General features: G+C 41.8%; 1 protein-coding gene across 4 annotated transcripts in view; it reads right to left on the bottom strand.

Moving 5' to 3' along the window:
- Positions 1 to 317: 317 nt before the first annotated feature.
- Positions 318 to 25693, bottom strand: part of ZFP14 (ZFP14 zinc finger protein) — a 45436-nt gene continuing 20060 nt past the window's right edge. For all 4 annotated transcript variants that reach the window (XM_004060599.5, XM_019014338.4, XM_063701279.1 and 1 more), the window contains one exon: positions 318 to 7466. In XM_004060599.5, coding sequence (XP_004060647.1) covers positions 6100 to 7466 — 1367 coding nt within the window. In that variant the 3' untranslated portion in view covers positions 318 to 6099. The remainder of the gene's footprint in view (positions 7467 to 25693) is intronic.

A 25693-nucleotide genomic window follows, 5' to 3' on the forward strand; every position in this document is an offset into this window, starting at 1 on the left:
TGTTGCCCAGCCTGGTCTCGTACTTCTGGGCTCAAGCAATCCTCTGCCTTGGCCTTCCAAAGTGCTGGGATTATAGGTGTGAGCCACCATGCCTGGCCCAGTGTAATAAATATTGAAACTTATAGCAGAGGTAGGGAAATATGAACACTGATATTCAATGATCAAAGGGATTCAAAACTGGAACAATGGTGGAGCCACAATTTGGCAATAAGCAGTGAAGCTGAAAGCGTATACAGCCTATAACGAACAATTTCATTTCTAGGTAATACCTTAGATTCTTGACTCTTTAAGGAAATTAGAAAATACACAAAATGATATTCAATATAGCATCTTTATTACCACAGAAACTCATTTATGTCCTTAATCATTGTTTAATATAATATATAAGCATGTTTAATACAAACATATCAAGGATCGGGCTGGAATCTTTTCCATTCTATAGAAAAGCACTAACCATCCATTAAAGCAGGTAGCTACTTTCAGAGCATGATGTGAGCTGCAAAAAATTGCCCTGACTTACGCCGCCCCCAACACAACCACTCACCATATCTAAAATTACACCCTTGAAGACATTCATTGTGGTTGTGGTAGCATCTAACAAAGCTGTTCCTATTCCAGATATTCGGACTGAGAATTCCACAATAAATTTGAGATACACTCAGTTAAATAAAAATGTCTTTACTAAATCTTTGACAAACTGATCATGTATACTTTGAATTCCTCAAAAGTAGATTTTTATTTTATTTTATTTTTTTTGAGACTGAGTTTCACTCTTGTTGCCCAGGTTGGAGTGCAATGGCAAAATCTCGGCTCACTGCAATCTCCATTTCCTGGGTTCAAGCAATTCTCCTGCCTCAGCCTCCCAAGTAGCTGGGATTACAGGTGCAAGCCACCACGCCCAGCTAATTTTGTATTTTTAGTAGAGACAGGGTTTCACCATGTTGGCCAGGCTGGTCTCAAACTCCTGACCTCAAGTGATCTGCTCGCCTTGGCCTCCCAAAGTGTTGGGATTACAGGCGTGAGCCACCGTGCCTGGCCAAAAGTAGATGTTTTATGTTTTGCTTCATTTGCCTATTTTCCCAAGAAATCTTTTTTTCAAATACCATCGAGAATTAGTATTCCTTGAAGCAAACTTCTGGAGAATGTTGAATTTAGGGGTCAAACACAGGCTTTCTGGAGGTATTTGGTGCTTGGGAAAAGAAACACTGACCTATTAGCAAAGATAGATTTTGTAATAAATTCTAAATAAACTATTTAGAATTGTGAAAAACAGAATCTTCATAATGAAGGTGGTTTAGAATTTGCTTTCGGAAGCTATCTTCATCTAATTTTTATTAGGATTATTTTACCTTGCAGAATTAATTGGTAAAATCTTTAGGATTATCTATTCCTTAAAGTTTTTATAAGTATCAGATTTTTTAAACAGGGAGTTCACACACACACACACACACACACACACACACTTTTTGTTAATCTATTTGGGTTATACAGTGAGTTAATTGTAAAACATATTCCTTTTGGGGGAAAAATGTAATCCTACATTTTCACTTGTACTGGAATGAATATACATGTTTGTGCATGTGTGCATGTATAGTTTTACCATATTATGTTTATTATTTTTGAGACAGGTTCTCACTCTGTCACCCAGGCTGGAGTGCAGTGGCGTGATCTTGGTTCACCGCAACCTCTGCCTCCTGGGTTCAAGCAATTCTCCTGCCTCAGGCTCCCCAGTAGCTTAGATTACAGGTGCCCGCCACCATGACAGGCTAATTTTTGTATTTTTAGTAGAGATGGGGTTTTGCTATGTTGGTCACGCTGGTCTCAAACTCCTGACTTCAAGTGATCCACCCACCTCGGCCTCCCAAAGTGCTGGGGCTGCAGGTGTGAGCCACTGTGCCCGGCCTAGTTTTGCCTTATAATTTTAAAAATCTGCTTGATATAATCTAGAGTTGTGTCTCTTTTATCATCATTAACACTCTAAATGTATTATCTTTCATTTTCTCTTCCTTGATTATAACTGCCAAAATCTAATCACTATTAACACTGAATCAAGTCTAATATTCTCCATTCTCTTAATTTCTACTTTCTACTGTTACTTGGCTGTTCCTTTTTTTTTTTTTTTTTTTTTTGACAGACTCTTGCTCTGTTACCCAGGCTGGAGTGCAGTGGCGCGATCTCAACTCACCACAAGCTCCGCCTCCTGGATTCAAGTGATTCTCCTGCCTTAGCCTCCCAAGTAGCTGGGATTACAGGCATGCACCACCATGCCCGGCTAATTTTGTATCTTTAGTAGAGATGGGGTTTCTCAGTGTTGGTCAGGCTGGTCTCAAAATCCCGACCTCAGGTGATCCACCTGCCATGGCCTCCCAAAGTGCTGGGATTACAGGCATGAGCCACCACACCTGGCCACTTGGCTGTTCTTTACTTGGATTGGTTTTATTTTGTTGTTTCCTTTTTCTTGACGGAAATACTTATTCATTCCCTCAACACATTCATCTGTGTGACAGGCCTGGTGTTGCTGCTGTGGGTAAGTGAAGAAGATGAAGACTGTATCCACAAATAAGATTTCCTTACCACATTACAGGGCATTAATTTGTCACTGAACAGAACTTTGATTATATCTGACAAGGTTAGATGCGCAGGCATCTCACTGTCATTCATTTCTACATAGTCTATAATTTTGGTTTTGATTTTAAACATTTTATTATTGAAATTTCAAACACATACAAAAGTAGAAATATTAGAACAATAAGTCTCCATGAACAAACCACTCCACTTAAATTATCAACATGTTGCCAATTTAGTTTCCAGCTCTCTTTGCCAATTGTTTTTCTTTTGCTAGAATATTTTAATCCAAATGTGTCTATCTTCATTTCATAGTATGTATCTCATATCATACAATCTTTTATTTTTTGTAATCACACTGACATAATCCCTAACCAAATTAATATATGTAAATATCATTTAATATTTAGTCCATGCCCACACTTCCCTCACTGTCTCCAAAATGGCTTTTTATGTTTTGTTCAAACCAGGTCCAAGTAATGCCAACATACTGAATTTAGTTGATATGTCTCTTTAAGTCTCTTTTAATCTGTTAATGGTTGCCCTTCCCCTTGTATTTTCATGCTACCTGTTAGTTGAAGAAATCAGGTAATTTGCTCTGTAGAATTTCACACATCCTGGATCTGTTTGGCTTCTTCCTTGTGGTGCCCTTTATAGCCAGCCCTCCATATGTGCAGATTCAACCAATCTCAAATAGAAAATACTCAAAAAAAACAATAAAAATAAAATACAATAAAAATAATGCAAATTGAAAAATACAGTATAACAACTATTTACATAGTATTTACATTGTGTTAGGTATAAGTGATCTAAAGATAATTTAAAGTATACAGGAAGATGTGAGTAGGTAATATGCAAATACATACTATGCCATTTTATACAAGGGACTTGAGCATCCTCAGATTTTACCATCAGTGGAGGATCCTGGAACCAATTCCCCATGGATACCAAGGGATGACCATATACTGTTCATCTAGTCCCTGTCTGCTTTCAGTTCATTATTCCAGCAATAAGGCTTTGTAGATGGTGGTGTGGACTTCCTATTGCATTACGTCAGGAAGTGTGTTGTCTGATAGACCCATTTTTATTAAGGTTAAAACAGATCAAAGGGTTCAGAGGTGGCCAGCTTGATAGATCCACCATAAAAATCTCGCTATAAAATATTTCACCTATTAGTTGTAGTACCCATTGAAGATCATGTTTTCTGGACCCATTATTCCATTAAGGTCTAGAAAATGGTGATTTTTCTAATCCTATAATTCCTTCTAGATTTATTAGACTTCTTCAAAAAAGAAAAACCCATTCAAAAAACAAATTTTTTTTTTGAGACAGGGTCTCACTCTGTCACCCAGGCTGGAGTGCAGTGGCACGATCTCAGCTCACTGAAAACTCTGCCTCTTGGGTTCAAGTGATCCTCCCACCTCAGCCTGGGACTACAGGTGTGTGCCACCATGCCTGGCTAAATTTTGTATTTTTAGTACAGACAGGGTTTCACCATTTTAACCAGGTTGGTCTCAAACTCCTGGCCTCAAGTGATCCACCCACCTTGTCCTCCCAAAGTGCTGGGATTACAGGTGTGACCCCTGTGCCAGGCCAAATTCATTTGAATTTGATGAACTTCTGGTGACCCTGAAATTTGGTTCACATGGGAAAAGGAAACTAAATGACAATTTTTCCTCTGATTTATTGATTTCAAGAATAATGAGTTGGGCTGGGTGTGGTGGCTCATACCTGTAACCCCAGCACCTTTGGAGGCCAAGGAGGGAGGATCACTTGAGCCCAGAAGTTCAAGACCAGCCTGGGCAAAATAGTGAGACCCTTTCTCTAGAAAAAAAAAAAAAAAAAAATTTAGGTGGGAGAATCACTTGAGCCCAGGAGGAACAGGGTACAGTGAACTGTGCTTGTACCACTGCACTCCAGCCTGGGGGACAAAGTGACACCCTGTCTCAAAAAAATTATACATTGGTGCTCTAGCATCTTTCATAGGTTACCAAATTATGCAGCCACAATCAAGTAAACTATCAAATTATTGGTGGGATCACATCAAAAACTCAACTTGAAACAACTCCTACTGGTTGAAGATATGGCATTTTGAGCATCCCAAAGTATACTGACTTATAGAATGATGTTTTGTTTCTTTCCCACAGGAGTTTTATACACACACATAAATATACACAACAATATTAAATTCCTAGGTGGTTAATTTCTTTTAAGCCACATTTTTGATAGTTTCTAATTAATTTTAAACTGTGGTCAGACAACAGGGATTGTAAGCCTTTTGCTTTCTGGAATTATGGGAAAATCATTTCCTATTTCCCTCTAATTCTTCAACAGCTGTATTACTAGTGACCTCACATTCATGAAATTGATTTTTGGCATGAAATTTCTAATGCAGCTCAAGTGCTGAAGAACTTCCTACATTCACTACAATCTAAATTTTACCTAGAATAAATTATGTTTAATAATTTCTGAGAGGTGACAGGAGGCATTTCTACATTTATTATGTCTACAGATCTTCCTTTTATGTGAATTCACTAATACTAATGACAATAATAACAATTACAGATAATATTTACAGAATACATGCTATATGACTGTGATTCCTCCAAGTATTAACTACTTACTCCTTGCAACAATCCTATTCCACAGTGTGGCAGGCTGACTCTAAACAGGCCCCCCAGTGGTCCTGTCTCCAGGACTTATTCACACTCTTGTATCATCCTGTTCTCTTGAGTGTGGACTATCCTAGTAACTTACTTCTACCAGTAGAAGGTGAGGGAATGTTACTTCCATGATTAGATTACACAAGATGGTAACTTCCATCTTGCTAGCAGACTCTCCTCCCTTTTGGCTTGCATGCCTTGATGAAGCAAGCAGCCATGTTGATGAGGCTATTGTGGCCAGGAACTGCAGTCAGCGTTCAGCCAACAGCCAGCTAGAAACTGAGAATCTCAATGCAACAGGCCTCACGGAAATACATTGGGTAACAACTATGTTAGTCTGGATGTGGATCCTTCCCCAGTTGAGCCTTCAGATGAGACCTCAGCCCTGGCTGAAATCTGTAGCCTTGCAAGAGACCCTGAAGCAGAGGACCCAACTAAGTCATGCCTATACTCCTGATCCAAATTATAAGATATAATTGTATGTTATTTTATGCTACTAAGTCTGTGGTAATTTATTACGCAGCAATAAATAACTAATACATATAAGTACTATTATTACCATTTTACAAGTCAGCAAAATGAGGCACAGAAGCTTAGTATCTTGTCCAATAAATCAAACTGGTAATCAAGTGGAGAAAGGGAGATAATGACAGATAAGGCTAAAGATTTTCCTACATTCATTACATTATTCTCTCATAGGAATTTGCTGAAGATAAACCATGTTTAAATGGTGTTGGAAAGCTTTTAAATCAACATATTCTTTCTCTAATATAAAATTTATTATGCTTGGAATTGAGCATGAAACACATTTTCTCAAAAATGAATTTTCTGATGTTCTGTAACATCATATACATTTGAAGGCTTTCTTCTATTAAATTCCATTATGAATCTTCTGATGCTGAGTAAGGTGCGAATGCTGTCTAAAGGCCTTCTTACACTCCTTACACTTGTAGGGCTTCTCACCAGTATGAATTCTCTGGTGTTGAGTAAGAAATGAATAAAGTCTAAAAGCCTTACCACATTCCTTACATTCATAAGGTTTCTCACCAGTGTGAATACTCTGATGTTGGGTAAGTTGTGAGAGCAGTCTAAAAGGTTTTCTACATTCCTTACATTCATAAGGTTTCTCACCAGTGTGAATACTTTGATGCTGAGTAAGTTGTGAGAGCAGTCTAAAGGCCTTTCCACACTCTTCACATTCATAGGGTCTCTCACCAATATGAATGCTCTGGTGTGAAATAAGCTGTGAGTAACTACTAAAGGTCTTCCAACATTCCATACATTCATAGGGTTTCTCACGAGTATGTATTCTCTGATGGCGGACTAGTTGTTGTCTTAATCTAAAAGTCTTCCCACATTCCTTACATTCGTAGGGTTTCTCACCAGTATGAATACTCTGATGAACAGTAAGTTGTTGGCATATTCTAAAAGCCTTTCCACATTCCTTACATTCATAGGGTTTCTCACCAAAATGAATTTTCTGATGTACTCTAAGGTCTGGACCACATACGAAGGCTTTCCCACATTCCTTACATTCATAGAGCTTTTCAGCAGTATGAAGTCTCTGATGGCGTGTAAGGTGTGTACACTGTCTAAAGGTCTTTCCACAGTCCTTACATTCATAGGGTTTCTCACCAGTGTGAATTCTCTGATGTCGAGCCAGTTGCTGATGTACTCTAAAGGCCTTTCCACATTCCTTACATTCATAGGGTTTTTCACCCGTATGAAGTCTCTGATGTTGAGTAAGTTCTTGGAGCACTGTAAAGGCCTTCCCACACTCCTTACATTCATAGGGTTTCTCACCGGTGTGAAGTTTGTGATGTCGAATAAGATGTGCACGCTGTCTAAAGGCCTGCCCACATTCCTTACACTTATAAGGTTTCTCACCAGTATGAATTCTCAGGTGTTGACTAAGTGTTGAGCGACGAATAAAGGTCTTCCTACACTCCTTACACTCATACACCTTTTCTCCATTATGAACGATCTGATACTCAGTAAGAAAATTGTGCCTTTTGTAAGTGGTCATTTTTTCAGAGGTAATTTTCACTTGCCCAAAATATCCCTCTTGTTGTTCCTTTTCCCCCTCAATCTTGCTTTTGCATTCCCAATCATTCCTAAAAATGGAACCCTGAAGGCTATAGCTTTTAATTCTTTCCATTATATCCCACTGAAATGAATATATTTCATAAATGTCCTTTTCTGGAGATAAAGTATTGGTCCTGTATCTGGACTCCAAATCTGAAAGAAAACAAGAAAGCAAATACATACTGTTTTCCTGTTCCAGAAAGAAAAAACAAACAAACAAAAAAACCACTTCTATAGAGAAAAGGCACCTAAAATAATGCCTGTTACAAGTTGAATGGATTAGACAGATCTCAAACATAGACATTTCTGCCACAATCTTATATATGTGTACCTAAAAAACCTTATCTTCTACAAAAGTACACACTAAAAATTACTGTGTTCAGAAGAAAAATAGGCCCGGAGCAGGACCACTTAATTTTTTTTTTTTTTTTTTTTTTTTTGGAGATGGAGTCTCGCTCTGTTGCCCAGGCTGGAGTGCAGTAATGCGATCCCGGCTCACTGAAAGCTCCGCCTCCCGGGTTCACGCCATTCTCCTGCCTCAGCCTCCCAAGTAGCTGGGACTACCGGCACCTGCCACCACGCCCGGCTAATTTTTTTTTGTATTTTTTAGTAGGGACGGGGTTTCACCGTGTTAGCCAGGATGGTATCGATCTCCTGACCTCGTGATCCACCCGCCTCGGCCTCCCAAAGTGCTGGGATTACAGGAGTGAGCCACTGCGCCTGGCGAGGACCACTTCATTCTATGCCTTTTTTTTTTTTTTTTTTTTTTGAGACACAGTCTTGCTCTGTCACCCAGGCTGGAGTGCAGTGGCACAATCTCGGCTCACTGCAACCTCTGCCTCCTGGGTTCAAGCAATTCTCCTGCCTCAGCCCTCCTAGGAGCTGGGATTACAGGCACACACCCCCAAGCCCGGCTAATATTTTTGTGTGTATTTTTAGTACAGACAGGGTTTCACCATGTCGGCCAGACTGGTCTGAAACTCCTGACCTCAGGTGATCCGCCCGCCTCAGCCTTCCAAAGTGCTGGGATTACAGGTGTGAGCCACCATGCCCAGCCAATTCTATGCATCTTTAATCAGTAGAACACTAACAAATAAAATAGTTGACATCTAAAGGGATAAACCAAAAGACAGCTCAGCATGGCTAAAATCCACTTCATGTGTATTAAAATGCACAAAAATAAAGAGACAATGCTAGACTTCAGGTCCTGAGACACTGTACATGAAAATAAAGCCCAGAGCCAGTGAGGACATCATTAAGGTGGGAGTAAGGTAAAGTGCAGCGTCTTTAGATAAGAGGCCGTGCAAGGTTGATGGTACATTCCTCTGGGGAGGGAGCCCTGGGTGCAGACATTTATTATTAATTTTCTTAAAACAGGGGTGAAAGGGCTCCTGATAATAAAGCATCATGTAGAAGGCCTTTGTCTTTCCTACTGAACATTATAAATATACCTCCACTAAGCTAGCTCCACTGGACTAGGAAAATTACTCATGAGCCAATCATCTTCTACATTATACACAATTCTTTTGTCACTATTCTGCTAATGTGTACCATGGGACAGATTGCACTCTCATCATTTTGAAAAAGGGAAACACAGCAAATAAAGAGTCCAGGAGTGCAGGCAGGGCTGGTGATTAGGAAAGCAAGTCAAATCAGTGAAGCCCTGTTTTAAGTGTGGATAAGAATCACCTAGAGATTTGTTTAAACTATGCAGAGGTGTTTTTAACTGACTGAAACCATTTACAGGACAAAGTCCTGGGAAAGTAATTGTTTTGTTCTTGTTTATATTCTTCAAGAAATTATTGGGATGCTGATCAATATTTGAGTCTCTCTGTTTAAATGTTTTCAATGCTATCTCTTTACCATTAGAATAAAATATAAATACCTGAGCATAAATAATAAAGCTGCTGCTTGTCAACAAATCTCTTCTCCCATTTATTCTCTCTGTTCATAGCATACTGGCCTCTTTCAACGCACAAAATGCCCCACAACTGTTCCAAATAAATAGGACTCTTCAAAGGCTGCTCCTTCTTTGAGGAATCCTCTGACACTGCATGGTTGGCTGGTTTTCATTCTCAGCCTCAAATCAAAATCACTTCTTCACAAAGGCTAGTCCTCCTGGCCCTATTTAAGTCTATGCACTTTACGCTTGTCTTACTCCATTTTCTGTTGCTTATAACGAAGTATCTGAAAATGGATAATTTATAAAGAAAAGGAATGTATTATTATTATTTCTACTGTACTCTGACAGATTAAGGAGTTTATTTCTTAACAATTATGGGGGCTGAGAACTCCAGAGTTGAGGGACTGCATCTGGTGAGGGCCTTCTTGCTGGTGACAACCCTGCCGAGTCCCAAGGCAGCGCACAGACCATCCATGGGTAATGGGGGCTGAGTGTGCTAGCTCAGGTGTCTCTTTTGCTTCTTACGAAGCCATGTGTCCCACTCCCATAATAACTCATTAATCCATGAAGCCATGAAAGCCCTTGTGACCCATTCACCCCTCATAGATCCCACCCATTGGGGATTAAGTTTCAACATGAGTTTTGGAGGAGACAGTCAAACCACACTCTATCTTAGCACACTCTTTCTCTTTTCTTTGTTTTTTTGAGATGGAGTTTCTTGTTGCCCAGGCTGGAGTGCAGTGGCACAATCTCAGCTCACTGCAACCTCTGCCTCCTGGGTTCAAGTAATTCTCCTGCCTCAACCTCCCCAGTAGCTGGGATTACAGGCACCCATCACCAGGCTCGGCTAATTTTTCTGTATTTTTAGTAGAGACGGGGTTTCACCATGTTGGCCAGGCTGGTCTTGAACTCCTGACCTCAGATGATCTGCCCGCCTCGGCCTCCCAAAGTGCTGAGATTACAGTGTGAGACACTGCGCCTGGCCATGCACATTCTTTTTCATATTTATAACACTTTCTCCAATTTTTGAATCATATGTTTATTCATTTTCTCATATTATTGTTAGTTTAGTTAGTCTGTTAGTTAAGTGTTATCCTTGAACTACCCCCAGGGCAGAAACAATCTCTATTATCACCATTAATTAGCAAATCCCAAATACATAATAGATATTACCAGTTTAATTCTCATACTTATACAATCATTAATTAATAGGTATATCTGCCTCTAATCTTTATACCAGAGGTCCCCAACCCCCAGGCCACAGACCAGTCCATGGTCTGTTGGGAACCGGGCTGCACAGCAGAAGGTGAGCAGCAGGTGAACGAGCATGACCGCCTGAGCTCGGCCTCCTGTCAGATCAGTGGTGACTAGATTCTCATAGGAGCGTGAACCTTATTGTGAACTGTGTATGCGAGGGATCTAGGTTGCACACTCCTTATGAGAATCTACTGCCTGATTATCTGAGGTGGAACAGTTTCATCCCAAAACCACGTACCATCTTCTCCCGCCCCAGTCCATGGAAACATTGTCTTCCACAAAACCGGTCCCTGGTATCAAAAAGGTAGGGACTGCTACTTTACACCATATTATAATGATTTACTTATATCTGCTAGAATTTATACTATGACTTATCAATGCTACACTTACTCAAACTTTTGTTGGCCGGGCACTGTGGTTCACACCTATAATCCCAGCACTTTGGGAGGCCGAGGGGGCAGATCACCTGAGGTCGGGAGTTCGAGAACAGCCTGACCCACTTGGAGAGAAACCCCGTCTCTACTAAAAATACAAAATTAGCTGAGCGTTTTGGCAAATGCCTGTAATCTTAGCTACTCGGGAGGCTGAGGCAGGAAAATTGCTTGAATCGGGGAGGCGGAGGTTGGGGTGAGCCAAGATTGTGCCATTGCACTCCAGCGTGAGCAACAAGAGTGAAACTCCATCTCAAACAAAACAAAACTTTTGTTCCTTCATATCCTCCCCATGTGTGGTCCTATCCATTCCCATGTAGCCAACGCAACTAAAGTATTTTTTTTCAATCATGCTAACATTGAAAGGCTTATGAAATCCTGAGCAAAAAGTCATGGTAAATGTCAAGTACAGCAGAATGACTATCAAAAATGGAAGGGCATCTGGGGTCACCTGAATGCAACAGAGTAAAAATAAAGGCTATGTTGGATGTGGGCTCGAAGATCATGATCCAGATGGGGTACTTTCATGAAGAAAATCGAAAATGCTGAATGAAGTAAGCAAAGACATGGGTTGAGATGGTATAGGAAAGGAGGAGAATTTTTTTCTGTGACTACAGTATAAATGTGTAAAACTGGTGAAATGACCCAAAGAATAGTTTGTTATCACTGCAAGACAAAATAGGAAAAAACAAAATCATGAAACCAAAAGACATCTTCACTTCAGATTTTAAAACTCTTTCCTAAATATAGAACAGTAATATTGAAAAATACTACATTATAGAGAACCTATGAAATATAGCTACAGATCTCAGAAGAAATTTTACAGATACATTTAAATTCTTAGAGCAATAGAAATGAAGGAAAATATATGAGTATCCCACACAAAAGTTAGAAAAAGAACAACAAAGTATACTGAGGAATAAAGAATGAAGAAATAGATTAAAATGAAAGCAGAATTTCATTAATTAGATAACAGAAATGAAAGACATATAAAAAATCCAGGTTGGCCAGGCACGATGACTCATGCCTGTAAACCCAGCACTTTGGGAGGCTGAGGCTGGAGGATTGCTTGAGCCCAGGAGTTCAAGACCAGTCTGGGCAACATGGCAAAACCCTATCTCTACAAAAAATTAGCCAGGCATGGTGGTGCTTGCTTATAGTCCCAGCTACTCGAAAGACTGAGGGAAAGAGGATTGTCTGAGCCCGGGAGGCGGACATTGCAATGAGCCATGATTACGCCACTGCCTGGGTGACAGAGCGACAACCTGTCTCAAAACAAACAAACAAAAAACCCAGGTTGTTTGGAAAACAAAAACAAAAACAAAACAAAAAAACAAAAAACAAAAAAACAAAAACAAAAAAGAAAAACAAAAACAATAGTGGAACATAACCATTAGCTAAGATAATAAGAGAAAAAGGAAAGCATTCAAACAAAATAAAAAATGGCCACTAGCTATTCAGTGACAACTCCCCATAGAGCTCTCACTTTTTTTTTTTTGAGACAGAGTCTTGCTCTGTCGCCAGGCTGGAGTGTAGTGTGGCGCAGTCTCAGCTCACTGCAACCTCTGCCTCCCAGGTTCAAGTGATCCTCCTGCCTCAGCCTCCTGAGTAGGTGGGACTACAGGCGTTTGCTACCATGCCCAGCTAATTTTTTGTATTTTTAGTGGAAACGGGGTTTCACCATGTTGGCCAGGATGGTCTTGATCTATTGACCTCGTGATCCACCTGCCTCAGCCTCCCAAAGTGCTGGGATTACAGGCGTGAGCCACTGCGCCCAGCCGCTCTCACTTTTTTTGTACATCTTGTTGGCAGAAGCACTACCTACCTTTGTTCTGGGATATCTTTTCAAGAATGTTTCTATACTATAACAAACAGCCTTGCAAGGTAGAGATAACGTCTCTGTCTGGATCAATAGGCAGGTTCGCTTGCTTGTTCAGGATAATAAAGGTAATGTCTCCTTCCAAGCTAAGGCTACGTACACTTATTGCCCACGATGAATGATTTGGGTTCTTTAAGCTCAGTGTTCCTTTTCTATAAGGCAGCTCACTGCATGCTCAGGAACTATCTAGACCCATCCTTATCAGCCTCATGTGACTTGCAGGCAAGGAGGAACTGCTGGCTGTGCTGAGAGCAATCAAATCCTTTGTCTTTGACTGAGAGCATGTGTTTCCTGCCAGCATCCATGACACTACGGCAAGCTAACTTGTCAGCTTGCAAGTAGGGTGAAGTTGTAGAAATAATATAGTTCTTGACACATGTAAATAACTAACAAAACAGAATATTTTGAAAATTATAAGGGACTACTATGACAACCAAGGCTAATTACTAACAAAGTATAGAAAAAGTATTCAAGGCTGGGCGCAATGGCTCACGTCTGTAATCCCAGCACTTTGGGAGGCCAAGGAGGGTGGATTGCTTGAGGTCAGGAGTTCGAGACCAGCCTGGCCAATATGGTGAAACCTCGTCTCTACAAAAACTACAAAAATTAGCCAGGTGTGCTGGAAGGCGCCTATAGTCCCAGTTACTCGGGAGGCTGGGGCAGGAAATCACTTGAACCCAGGAGGCAGAGGTTGCAATGAGCCGAGATCACGCCGCTGCACTATAGCCTGGGTGACAGAGTGAGGCTCCATCTCAAAAAAAACAAAGAAAAGAAAGAAAGAAAAAGAAAAAGTAATCAAAGACCCACTCCAAAAATTATTTTGAAGGTTATCAAAACTTGAGAAAGCACTCAATTATATTTAAAGTGGCCCAGAACATTTTATAAAACCTAATACTCCAAGTTATCTTTGAGTATAAAAATGAAATCAGGCTGTGCGCAGTGGCTCACGCCTGTCAATCCAGCACTTTGGGAGGCCAAGGCAGGCAGATCACCTGAGGTCGGGAGTTTGAGACCAGCCTGGCCAACATGGTAAAACTCTGTCGTACTAAAAATACAAAAATTAGCTGGGTGTGGTGGCACGTGCCTGTAACCCCAGCTACTCGGGAGGCTGAGGCAGGAGAACCTCTTGAACCTGGGAGGTGGAGGTTGAGGTGAGCCAATATCATGCCACTGCACTCCAGCCTGGGCAACAGAGTGAGAAAAAAAAGTCTTCTTTCTCTTTGCCCACACATATTCCCTTAGAAAAGTCCATTTCTAATGGCTTTCTTTGGTCACCAGATAGTCACATAGAATAGGCAAAGCCTACAGAACAGAAAAATAAGTAATTGGGTGCCATGTAATAATACTACAGGAATTTGAATTAAGGATTGACATTTCATTTTAAATGAAATTGTGTAACAGGCTTTTAAGTACATTTTAAAAGGATTGGGTAGGTACTTGGGTGGATACTTCTGTTTGAGGTGTTCAAGCCACAAATATACAAATATATAGCTATCACTGATAAACCTGGGAAGCTGACCCCTTTAGGCTAAGTTGGCCTTCATGAGATCAGAATGCCCAGCACCTGTGTATCAGGGTAACACCAGCTGACTCCTTGATATAGAGGTTCTGGAGGATGTCTTACCAGGACAGTCAGGGAAGTCAGGATTTTGTTTGTTTGTTTGGAGATGAAGTCTCACTCTGTCACCCAGGCTGGAGTGCAGTGGCACAATCTTGGCTCACTGCAACCTCCGCCTCCTGGATTCAAGCGATTCTCCTGCCTCGGCCTCCCAAGTAGCTGGGATTACAGGTATGCACCACCATGCCCTGCTAATTTTTGTATTTTTTGTAGAGACGGTTTCATCATGTTAGCCAGGCTGGTCTCGAACTCCAGAGTCAGGATTTGACCCCGCCTGTGCTGCAACCTTCTGGGACCTCCTGTAGGAAGTGCTATACCTGCTTTGGAAGAAGCAGCTCTCAGAGGAAATAACACCAACTGGTTCCTCCCCAAGAGATCCCAGAAACAAGAGGTGGAACTTAAGCTGGCTTGTATTTTTTTTATCAATGCTCTGACTCTGTATCTCAGTGGAAAATTCTATTCAACAAGAAGAGGAGGGCTGGGCACAGTGGCTCACACCTGTAATCCCAGCACTTTGGGAGGCCGAGGTGGGCAGATCGCCTGAGGTCAGGAGTTCGAGACCAGCCTGGCAAACGTGGTGAAACCCCATCTCTACTAAAAATACAAAAAATTAGCTGGGTGTAGTGCCACATGCCTGTAATTCCAGCTACTCGGGAAGCTGAGGCAGGAGAATCACTCGAACCCAGGAGAGGCGGAGGTTGCAGTGAGCCAAGATTACGCCATTGCATTCCAGCCTGGGCTATAAGAGGGGAACTCTGTCTCAAAAAAAAAAACAAAAACAAAAAAACGGGAAGAACATAATTTCTCCTCTAGAACTAAAAAATATTTGTATCTTATCAGAATAATATACCAGTTTAATTAATAATTCCCTTAATGCCCTTTGAAAATGTGAATTTATAGGCTGGGCACAGTGGCTCACGCCTGTAATCCCAGCACTCTGGGAGGCTGAGGTGGGTAGATCACCTGAGCTCAGGAGTTTGAGCCCAGCCTGGGCAACATGGCAAAACCCCATCTCTACTAAACATACAAAAAATTAGCCAGGCATGGTGGTGTGCACCTATAATCCCAGCTACTCAGGAGGCTGAGGCAGGAGTATCACTTGAACCTCAGGAGGCAGAGGCCACAGTGAGCCAAGATGGCACCACTGCACTCCAGCCTGGGTCGCAGAGCAAGACTCTGTCTCAAAAAAAAAAAAAAAAATATATATATATATATATAATATATATATAATATATACTATGTATATTATCTATAAATATTAAAATGAAAATGAAAAATCTAACGGACAGCTTTAACAACAGCTTAGACTTAGCACAAGAGAAGACTAGTGAATAGAGACGTGGATTTGAAGAAGATATCAAGGTTGAAAGGAATAAAAAAGAACAATAGATAGGCTGAGCACGGTGGCTCACGCCTGTAATCCCAACACTTCAGGAGGCCAAGGCGGGCAGACAGCTTTGAACTCAAACTCCACAAGTTTGAGACCAGCATGGCCAGCATGGTGAAACCCTGTCTCTACTAAAAATACACACACACAAAAGTAGCCGGGTGTGGTGGTGCTTGAGCCCGGGAAGTGGAGTTTGCAGTGAGCTGAGATTGTGCCACTGCACCCCAGCCTGGAAAACAGAGCCACACTCTGTCTCAAAAAAAAAAAAAAAAAAAAAAAAACAGAAAAGAACATAAAAGATACATGGGACAATGTTAAAGTGTCTAACATATGTGTAACTCACACAGAGAAAAGAACAAAAATGAGAAACAAACACTATCTGAAGATATAGTAACCAGAATTTTCCCAAACTGACAAAAGACATCAAACCCAAGATTTAAAAAAATTCCTAGCTGAGCCTAGTGACTCAGGCCTGTAATCTCAACAATTTGGGAAGCCAAGGAGGGAAAACTACTTGAGGCTAGGAGTTCAAGACCATCCTGGGCAACACAGGGAGACCCCCATCTCTAAAAAAATACAAAAGTTCACTGGGTGTGGTGGTGTGCACCTGTGGTCCAAGCTACTTGGGAGGCTGAGGTGGGAGGATCACTTGAGCCCAGGAGGGTGAGGCTGCCGTGAGCTGAAATCATGCCACTGCACTCCAACCTGGGCATCCAAGCAAGACCCTGTCTTTAAAAAAACAAAAAAACAAAAAACAACTTCCTAAATACTTCAAGCAGATGACAACACAATATCCACCACACTACAAAACTACACCACAATATAGTTGGGATTTTTACATTGCACTGCAATAGAAAATTAGGCACACCACAGTAATCTGTTAAAAAAAAATCCAAAAGCAGCTAAAGGGAAAAAATACCTCTAAAACAATATCTCTGAAGGAGTTACAATATAAGTGACAAACTACTACTCAATGGAAATAATGAAAGCCAGAAGACAAGGAGGGGATATTTGCTAAGAGAAAATAACTGCCAACTCAGAATTCTATTCTCCACAAAAATAAAGACAAAATTTTGTACCCTTTAAAAATTAAGACGTAATAAAGATATTTTCTAATAAAACCTAAGATAATTTATTGCCAGTGGACATAATAAAATAAATACTAAGCAAGTTCTTTGGGTACACAGAAAATGGTTCCAGATAAAAGCAATGCAATGCAGAAAATAATAAGGAGCACTGTAAAAGGTAAATGTGTGGGCAAATGTAAAAAAAATTCACTACTTATTACAATAAGAAATTAATGCCCTGTGGGGATTAAAATGTGGAATTAAGATACATGACAACAGAGCTGGGTACAGTGGCTCAGGCCTGTAATCCCAGCACTTTGGGAGGCTGAGGTGGGCGGATCACCTGGGATCAGGAGTTCAAGACCAGCCTGGCCAACATGGCGAAACCCCGTCTCTACTAAAAACTACAAAAATTAGCCGGCATGGTGGTGCATGCCTGTAGTCCCAGCTACTCTAGAGTCTGAGGTGGGAGAATCGCTTGAACCCAGGAGGCAGAGGTTGCAGTGAGCCAGGATCCCACCACTGCACTCCAGCCTAGGCAACAGAGCAAGACTGCATATCACAAAAAGAAAAAAAAAAGGTATATGACAAAGAATGCACAAAAAACTGAGGACACATAAAAGGAATTAAAATACTATTAAGGGTTGCGTACAGTGGCTTACGCCTGTAATCACAGTACTTTGGGAGGCTGAGACAGGAGGATCATCTGAGACCAAGAGTTTGAGACCAGCCTGGCCAACACAGTGAGACCCCCATCTCTAAAATAAAACAAATTAGCCGGGCATGGTGGTGTGTACCCGTAGTCCTACCTACCCAAGAGGCTGAAGTGGGAGAATTGCTTGAGCCCAGGAGTTCTGAGGTTGCAGTGAGCTATGATCACACCACTGCACTCCAGCCTGGGTGATGCAGTGAGACCTTGTCTCTAAAAATAAATGAATACATTTTTTAAAGATTCTATTAAGATCCGGCCGGGTATGGTGGCTCACACCTGTAATCCCAGCACTTTGAGAGGCCGAGGCGGGTGGATCACAAGGTCAGGATATCGAGACCATCCTGGCTAACATGGTGAAACCCCGTCTCAACTAAAAACACAAAAAAATTAGCCGGGCGTGGTGGTGAGCGCCTGTAGTCCCAGCTAGTCGGGAGGCTGAGGCAGGAGAACGGCGTGAACTCGGGAGGCAGAGCTTGCAGTGAGCCGAGATCGCGCCACTGCACTCCAGCATGGGCAACAGAGCCAGACTCTGTCTCAAAAAAAAAAAAAAAAAAAAAATTCTATTAAGATCCCTACAATTTTGAAAAAGATATAAAGAAGCTAATTTCAGGTTCAATGCAATAAGTAAATAATGTACTTGTTATTGTCTAAGGCAATCACAAGAAGAAAAATAAATGTATGTATAATGATCATGTTATAAAAGGAAAAACTAGAATAAAAATGCTTGATTAATCCAAAAAAGGCAGGAGAATGAAAAAAGTAAGAACATATTAAGCAAACAGAAAAACATTAGGAAGACAGCAGATTTAAACCCAAATATGTAAGAAAATTAATGAAATGTAGATGCATAAAATACATCAATTAATAGACAAAAATGACTGGGCACAGTGGCTCACACCTGTAATACCAGCACTTCGGGAGGCCAAGGTGGGAGAATCCCTTGAGGCCAGGAGTTTTAGAGCAACCTGGCAACACAGTGAGACACTGTCTCTACAAAAAATGCTTAAAAATTAGCCATGTGGGCTGGGCGCGGTGGCTCACACCTGTAATCCCAACACTTTGGGAGGCCGAGGCGGGCGGATCACAAGGCCAGGAGATCAAGACCATCATGGCTATCACGGTGAAACCCCGTCTCTACTAAAAATATAAAAAATTAGCCGGGCATGGTGGCAGGCGCCTGTAGTCCCAGCCACTTGGGAGGCTGAGGCAGAAGAATGGCGTGAACCCGGGAGGCGGAGCTTGCAGTGAGCCGAGATCGCGCCACTGCACTCCAGCCCGGGCGACAGAGCGAGACTCCGTCTCAAAAAAAAAAAAAAAAAATTAGCCATGTGTGGTGGTGCGCACCTGTAGTCCCAACTACTCAGGAGGCTGAGGTGGGAGGATCCCTTGAGCCCAGGAAGTTGAGGCTGCAGTGAGCCATGTTCATGTCACTGCCCTTCAGCCTGAGGCAACAAAGCAAGACCCTATCTCGAAGAAAAAAAAAAGATCTTCCTTACCCACACTGGGGATGGGATGCTGTTTCCATTACTGGAGGCAGCCTAGTGCAGGCTGTTGCAGTACAAGCGCAGTAAGGGAAGTATTCAGAGAAGAGCAGCCCAGCATGTACCGGGCAAACCTATCAGGAATCTAACATTTTCTCTCAGCCTCCCACTAGTACCATTCTCAGCAAAACCACTATCATCTTCAATGTGGACAAATGAAATAGCCTCCTAGTGGGTCTTCCAACTATCCATCATGCCCTTATTCAATCTATTCTCTGTAGAGTGGTAATTATTTAAAAATCAGCTCATGTAGGCCGGGTGTGGTGGCTCACGCCTGTAATTCCAGCACTTTGGGAGGCCGAGGCAGGCAGATCACGAGGTCAGGCGTTCGAGACCAGCCTGACCAACACGCTGAAACCCCATCTCTACTAAAAATACAAAAATTAGCTGAGTGTGGTAGCGTGTGCCTGTAATCCCAGCTACTCGGGAGGCTGAGGCAGGACAATCGCTTGAACCAGGAGGCGGAGGTTGCAGTGAGCCGAGATTGCGCCACTACACTCCAGTCTGGGTGACAGAGTGAGACTCCATCTCAAAAAAAAAAAAAAAATCAGCTCATGTTACTCCCCTGCTCAAAAATCTCCAGCAGCTTTCTACCACACTTAAAATAAAAAAAAGTCAGATGCAGCTGAGTGCAGTGGCTCACACCTGTAATCCCAGCACTTTGGGAGACTGAGGTGGGAGGATCGCTTGAGCCTAGGAGTTCAAGACCCACCTGGGCAACATAGCAAAACTCCCGTCTCTACAAAAAATACAAAAATTTTCCAGCGGTGGTGGCATGTGCCTGTAGTCCCAGCTACTTGGGAGGCTGAGGTGGGACGATCACTTGAACCCAGGAGTTCAAGGCTGCAGTGAGTCATGATCACACCACTGCACTCCAGCCTGGGCAACAGAACAAGACCCTGTCTCAAAAAAAAAAAAAAAAAAAAAAAAAACCCGGGCACAGTGGCTCATATCTGTAATCCCAACACTTTGGGAGGCCGAGGTGGGTAGATTATAAGGTCAGGAGTTCAAGACCAGCCTGGCCAACATGGTGAAACCTTGTCTTTACTAAAAATACAAAAATTAGCCAAGCGCGGTGGTGGGCACCTGTAATCCCAGCTACTTAGAAGGCTGAGACAGGAGTATCGCCTGAACCTGGGAGGTGGAGATTGCAGTGAGCTGAGATGGTGCAACTGCACTCCAGGCTGGGCGACAGAGAGAGATTCCGCCTCAAAAAAAAAAAAAAAAAGTCAAATGCCTTCTCCTATGATATACAAACCATTACATGATCTCGCTCTTGCCTAACATTATCTTGTTTCTACACCTTTCACTTACCTTTTGAATAAGCATCTTAATCATCTTGGGCTTCTTGCAGTTCCTCAAAAATACAAAGCTCCCCTCACCCCACCCAAAGCCTTTGTATTTGTTGTTCTCTGACAGGAATGCCGTTGCTTTAGATATTCATATGGCCTGGGCTCTTTTTTCATGTCACTATTCAAGTATCACCTCCTCAAAATGTCCTGACCACCCTATTTAAAACATCCCTATCTCTACTTGCCAACTTCCATTCTCACCCAGGCTGGAATGCAGCAGCGCGATCTCGGCTCACTGCAACCTCCACCTCCCAGGTTCAAGCGATACTTCTGCCTCAGCCTCCTGAGTAGCTGGGACTACAGGCGTGTGCCACCACGCCCAGCTAATTTTCGTATTTTCAGTAGAGACAGGTTTCACCATGTTGGCCAGGCTGGTCTCGAACTCCTGGCCTCAAGTGATCCTCCCACCTCAGCCTCTCAAAGTGCTGGGATTACAGGCACGAAGCCACTGCGCCTGGCCCTTCTTACTTTTCTTAATACTTGTCCCTACCTAATATTATGTATTGATGTACTTGTTTACTTAATGTCCTTACTCCTATTAAGATGTAAGCAACATGATTGCTGGGACCCATGACTCTCATTCACATCTGCTCCACTGGTGTCCAGCACAACACCTAGTTCCAACTAGGCACTCAAGTATTTGCCAAATAAATAAAGGAATATATTTCTAGCCAATGAAAGACATATCAACCTAATCATAATAGAAGCTAGAAAGAAACTGGGTCCTAAATATGGACTGAACTCTGTTCCCCTAAAATTTGAATGTTGAGCCCTAACGAACTGTATGTGGAGATGGGGCTTTTAGGAGGTAATTAAGCTTAAGGGAGGCCTAGAGGTGGGGTCCTAATCCACTAGAATTACTGGCCTTGTAAGAAGAGGAAGAGGGCCAGGGGCAGTGGCTCGCGCCTGTAATCCCAGCACCTTGGGAGGCTGAGGTATGAGGATCACTTGAGCCCAGGAGTTCAAGACCAGCCTAGGGAATACAGTGAGATCTCTGTCTCTATAAAATTTTTTTTTTAAATTGCTAAGTGTGGAGGCACGTGCCAGTAAACCCAGCTACTCAGGAAGCTGAGACGGGAGGATTGCTTGGGCCCAGGAGTTCGAGACTGCAGTGAGCTGTGATGGCACCATTGCACTCCAGCCTGGGGAACACAGTGAAGCCCTGTCTCAAAAAAAAAAAAAAGAAAAAAAAAGGAAGAGAGTGACCTCTTTCTCTCTCTGTGTCATATGAGGACACAACAAGAAGGCAGCTGCCTGCAAGCCAGGAAGAGAGACTTCACCAGAACCTGGCACCCTGATTTTGGACTTCCAGCGTCTAGAATTGTGAGAAAATACATATCTGGTGTTTAAGCCACCCAGACTATGGTATTCTGTTACAGCAGCTTAAGATGATACAGATTTAAATAGAGATGAAACTGTAGTCATCGATCAAAAAAAAGAGTAGCCCCTCTCTTTGTCAAATCTTTTCCCCATTCCCCTCAACAGCATCCTTAAAATTTTTTTATTTTAAAATAACTATAGATCCATGGGAAGTTGCACAAAATGTACAGAAAAGTCCTGTGTAGACTTCACCCAGCCCCTCCCAGTGTTAACATCTTAGGCAAGTCTAGCACAATATTCAAAACAAGAAATTAATGGGGCTGGGCGCAGTAGCTCATGCCTCTAATCCTAGCACTTTGGGAGGCTGAGGTGGATGGATCACCTGAGGTCAGGAGTTCAAAACCAGACTGGCCAACATGGTGAAACTCCCTCTCTACTAAAAATACAAAATTAGGTGGTGGCGCAAGCCTATAATCTCAGCTACTTGAGAGGCTGAGGTAGGAGAATCGCATAAACCTGGGAGGCAGAGGTTGCAGTGAGCCGAGATCCCGCCACTGCACTCCAGCGCGGGTGACAGAGCGAGACTCTGTCTCAAAAAAAAAAAAAAGAAAGAAATTAATGTTGGTATATTCCATAGAGCTTACTTAGACTTCACCAGTTCTATGTGCACTCATGTGTGTTTATGTGCATAGCTCTATGCAATTTTATCACAGGTAGCCTGGCAAAACCACCACCAAAATCAAGATACTCACCTGTACCATGACTGCAAGATTTCCTCATGTTACCCCTTTCTAACCCGAACCATCCTCTCCGCCCTACATCCCTACCCTTGAAAACCACTAATTTGTTTTTCCATCTCTATGTGATTTTGCAAATATTACATAAATAAAGTCATGTAGTGCATAACCATTTGTGATTTTGTCACTCAGCATAATTTCCCTGAAATTCACCCAAGTTGTTGCATGTATCAAGAGTTTATTCCTTACTGTTGCTCAGTTTATTCATGGTATTGGTGTGCCTTTCAATCAGTTTTAATCGGGCTACTTATCATTTACCACTGAGCTGTGTATATACTAGGTACTGGTCCCTTGTCAGATATGTTTTACCACTATTACTCTCCCAGTCTGTGACTTACCCATTCATCTGCTTATTGGTATATTCTGATGAGACAAAGTTTTCAATTTGGATAAAGACTAATGTATTAATTTTTTATTTATTTATTTTGAGACAGAGTCCCACTCTGTCACCCAGGCTGGAGTGCAGCAGTGTGAACTTGGCTCACTGGAACCTCCACCTCGTGGGTTCAAGCGATTGTCCTGCCTTAGCCTCCCGAGTAGCTGGGATTACAGGCGCATGCCACCACGCCCAGCTAATTTTTGTATTTTCAGTAGAGATCAGGTTTCGCCATGTTGGCCAGGCTGGTCTCAAACTCCCAATATCAGGTGATCTGCCCACCTTGGCCTCCCAAAGTGCTAGGATTACAGGTATAAGCCACTGCGCCCGGTCTGATTTTTTATTTTTATGGTTATTGTTTTCACTCAAGAAACCTTTGCCTACTCCCAAGTCATAAGTTGGGACACTCATCACTGTCCTGTTTCCCTCTAAAAACTTTATGATTTTAGCTTTTATATGTAGGTCTAAAAACCATCTCAAATTAATTTTGGTATAAGGTAAAAGCTGAGAGGTTTGTTTATTTGTTTCCCCAGTTATTCCAGTACTATTTGTTGAAAAGCCTTTCTTCTCCCCACTGGAATGCTTTGGCATCTTTGTCAAACAATAAATGACCCTTTAGTGTGTGTGTGGCAGGGTATGTTTCTAGGACCTCTGTTCTGTTTTGTTCGGTGATCTTTGCCAATAACATACTGTCTTGATCACTGTAGTTTTAATAAATCCTGAAGTTTTTTTTTTTTTTTTTGAGATAAGAGTCTCACTCTGTCACCCAGGCTGGAGTGCAGTGGCATGATCTTGGCTCACTGTAACCTCCGCCTCCCAGGTTCAAGCGATTCTCCTTCCTCAGCCTCCCGAGTAGCTGGGACTACAGGCACATGCCATGCCAACACCCGGGTAATTTTAAATCTTGAAATACCTTGACGTCATGTCATCTAAGTCCTGTAATATGTTCTTATGTTTTCAAATTGCTTGGGATATGCTAAGTCATTTGTTATTTTGCATAAATCTTAGAATCTGCTTGCTAATTTCTACCAAAAAAAAAAAAGTCTGCTAGGATTATGACTGGAATTATACTGAATTAATAAAATTGAAATTTTTATGATACTGAGTCTTCCCATTCCACAAATGATTATTTCTATTTATTTAGGCCTTAATTTCTCTTAGCAATGGTCTATGGTTTTTAGCGTAGATGTCTTGCATATGTTTTATCAAACTCATTTCTTAGTATTTTATGTTTTTTAACACTCCCATAAATTGTTATTTCTTTTTTTTTTTTTTGCTTCTAGTATATAAAAACACAATTGATTTTGATTTTTTATTTATTTATTTATTTTTGACAGAGTCTCACTCTGTCACCCAGGGTGGAGTGCAGTGGTGTGATCTCAGCTCACTGCAACCTCCGCTTCCCAGGTTCAAGAGATTCTCATGCCTCACCCTCCCCAGTAGCTGGGATTACAGGCTCGCACCACCATGCCCGGCTAATTTTTGTATTTTTAGTAGAGATGGGGTTTTACCATGTTGGCCAGGCTGGTCTTGAACTCCTGACCTCAGGTGATCCACCTGCCTCGGCCTTCCAAAGTACAGGGATTCCAGGCATGAGCCACCATGCCCGGCTCTGATCTATCTATCTATCTATCTATCTATCTATCTATCTATCTATCTATCTATCATCTATTTATCTATCTATCTATCTATCTATCTATTTTATTTTTTGAGATGGAGTCTTGCTCTGTCGTCTGAGCTGGAGTGCAGTGGTGTGATCTCGGCTCACTGCAAACTCCACCTCCCGGGTTCAACCAATTCTCCCACCTCAGCCTCCTGAATAGCTGGGATTACAGGCGTACACCACTACATCCAGCTAATTTTTGTATTTTTAGTAGAGACGGGGTTTCACCATGTTGGCCAGGCTGGTCTCGAACTCCTGATCTCAAGTGATCTGCCTGCCTTGGCCTCCCAAAGTGCTAGGATTATATGTGTGAGCCACTGCACCCGGCCTGATTTTTTAATATTAACCTTATATCCCATGACCTTATTGTGATTTTTCAATTATTACTTCGAATAGTTGTTGTCTTGATTCCTTAGGACTTTCTATGTACACAATCATGTCATCTCCAAATACAGATTTATGTCTTCCTTTTTGATCTTTATGTCTCATTTCTTTTTCTTATTGATAATGGATTTTTATAGTTTACAATGTATTTTTTAAATAGGTGCCCCTTACCAGATTGAGGAAGTTCCCTTCAATTTCTAGTTTGCTGAGAGCTTATGTTGGATTTTGTCATATGCTATTTTTACATCTATGAAGATGATTGCTATGGTTTGAATGTTTGTTGCCTCCAAAACTCATGTTGAAAATTAATTCCTAATGGCAATATTGAGAGGTGGGGTTTTTAAGAGGTGACTGGGTCATGAGGGCTCTGCTCTCATGAATGGATGAACCTATTCATGGATTGGTGAGTTAATCGATTAATGGGTTATCACAGGATTGGGACTGATGACTTTATAAGAAGAAGAGAGGCCTCAGCTAGCACATTTGCATGTTCAGCCCCCTTGCCATTTGATGCCCTGCAAAGCCTCGGAATTCAGCAGAGTCCCCACCAGCAAGAAGGCCCTCAATAGACAAGCCCTTTGAGGCTGGACTTCTCAACCTCCAAAACTGTAAGAAATAAATTCCTTTTCCTTATAAATTACTGAATTTCAAGGTATTCTGTTATAAACAACAGAAAGTGAACTAAGACAATGA

Source organism: Gorilla gorilla, chromosome 20 (genome assembly GCF_029281585.2).
Source record: "Gorilla gorilla gorilla isolate KB3781 chromosome 20, NHGRI_mGorGor1-v2.1_pri, whole genome shotgun sequence".
Taxonomy (NCBI): Eukaryota; Metazoa; Chordata; class Mammalia; order Primates; family Hominidae; genus Gorilla; species Gorilla gorilla.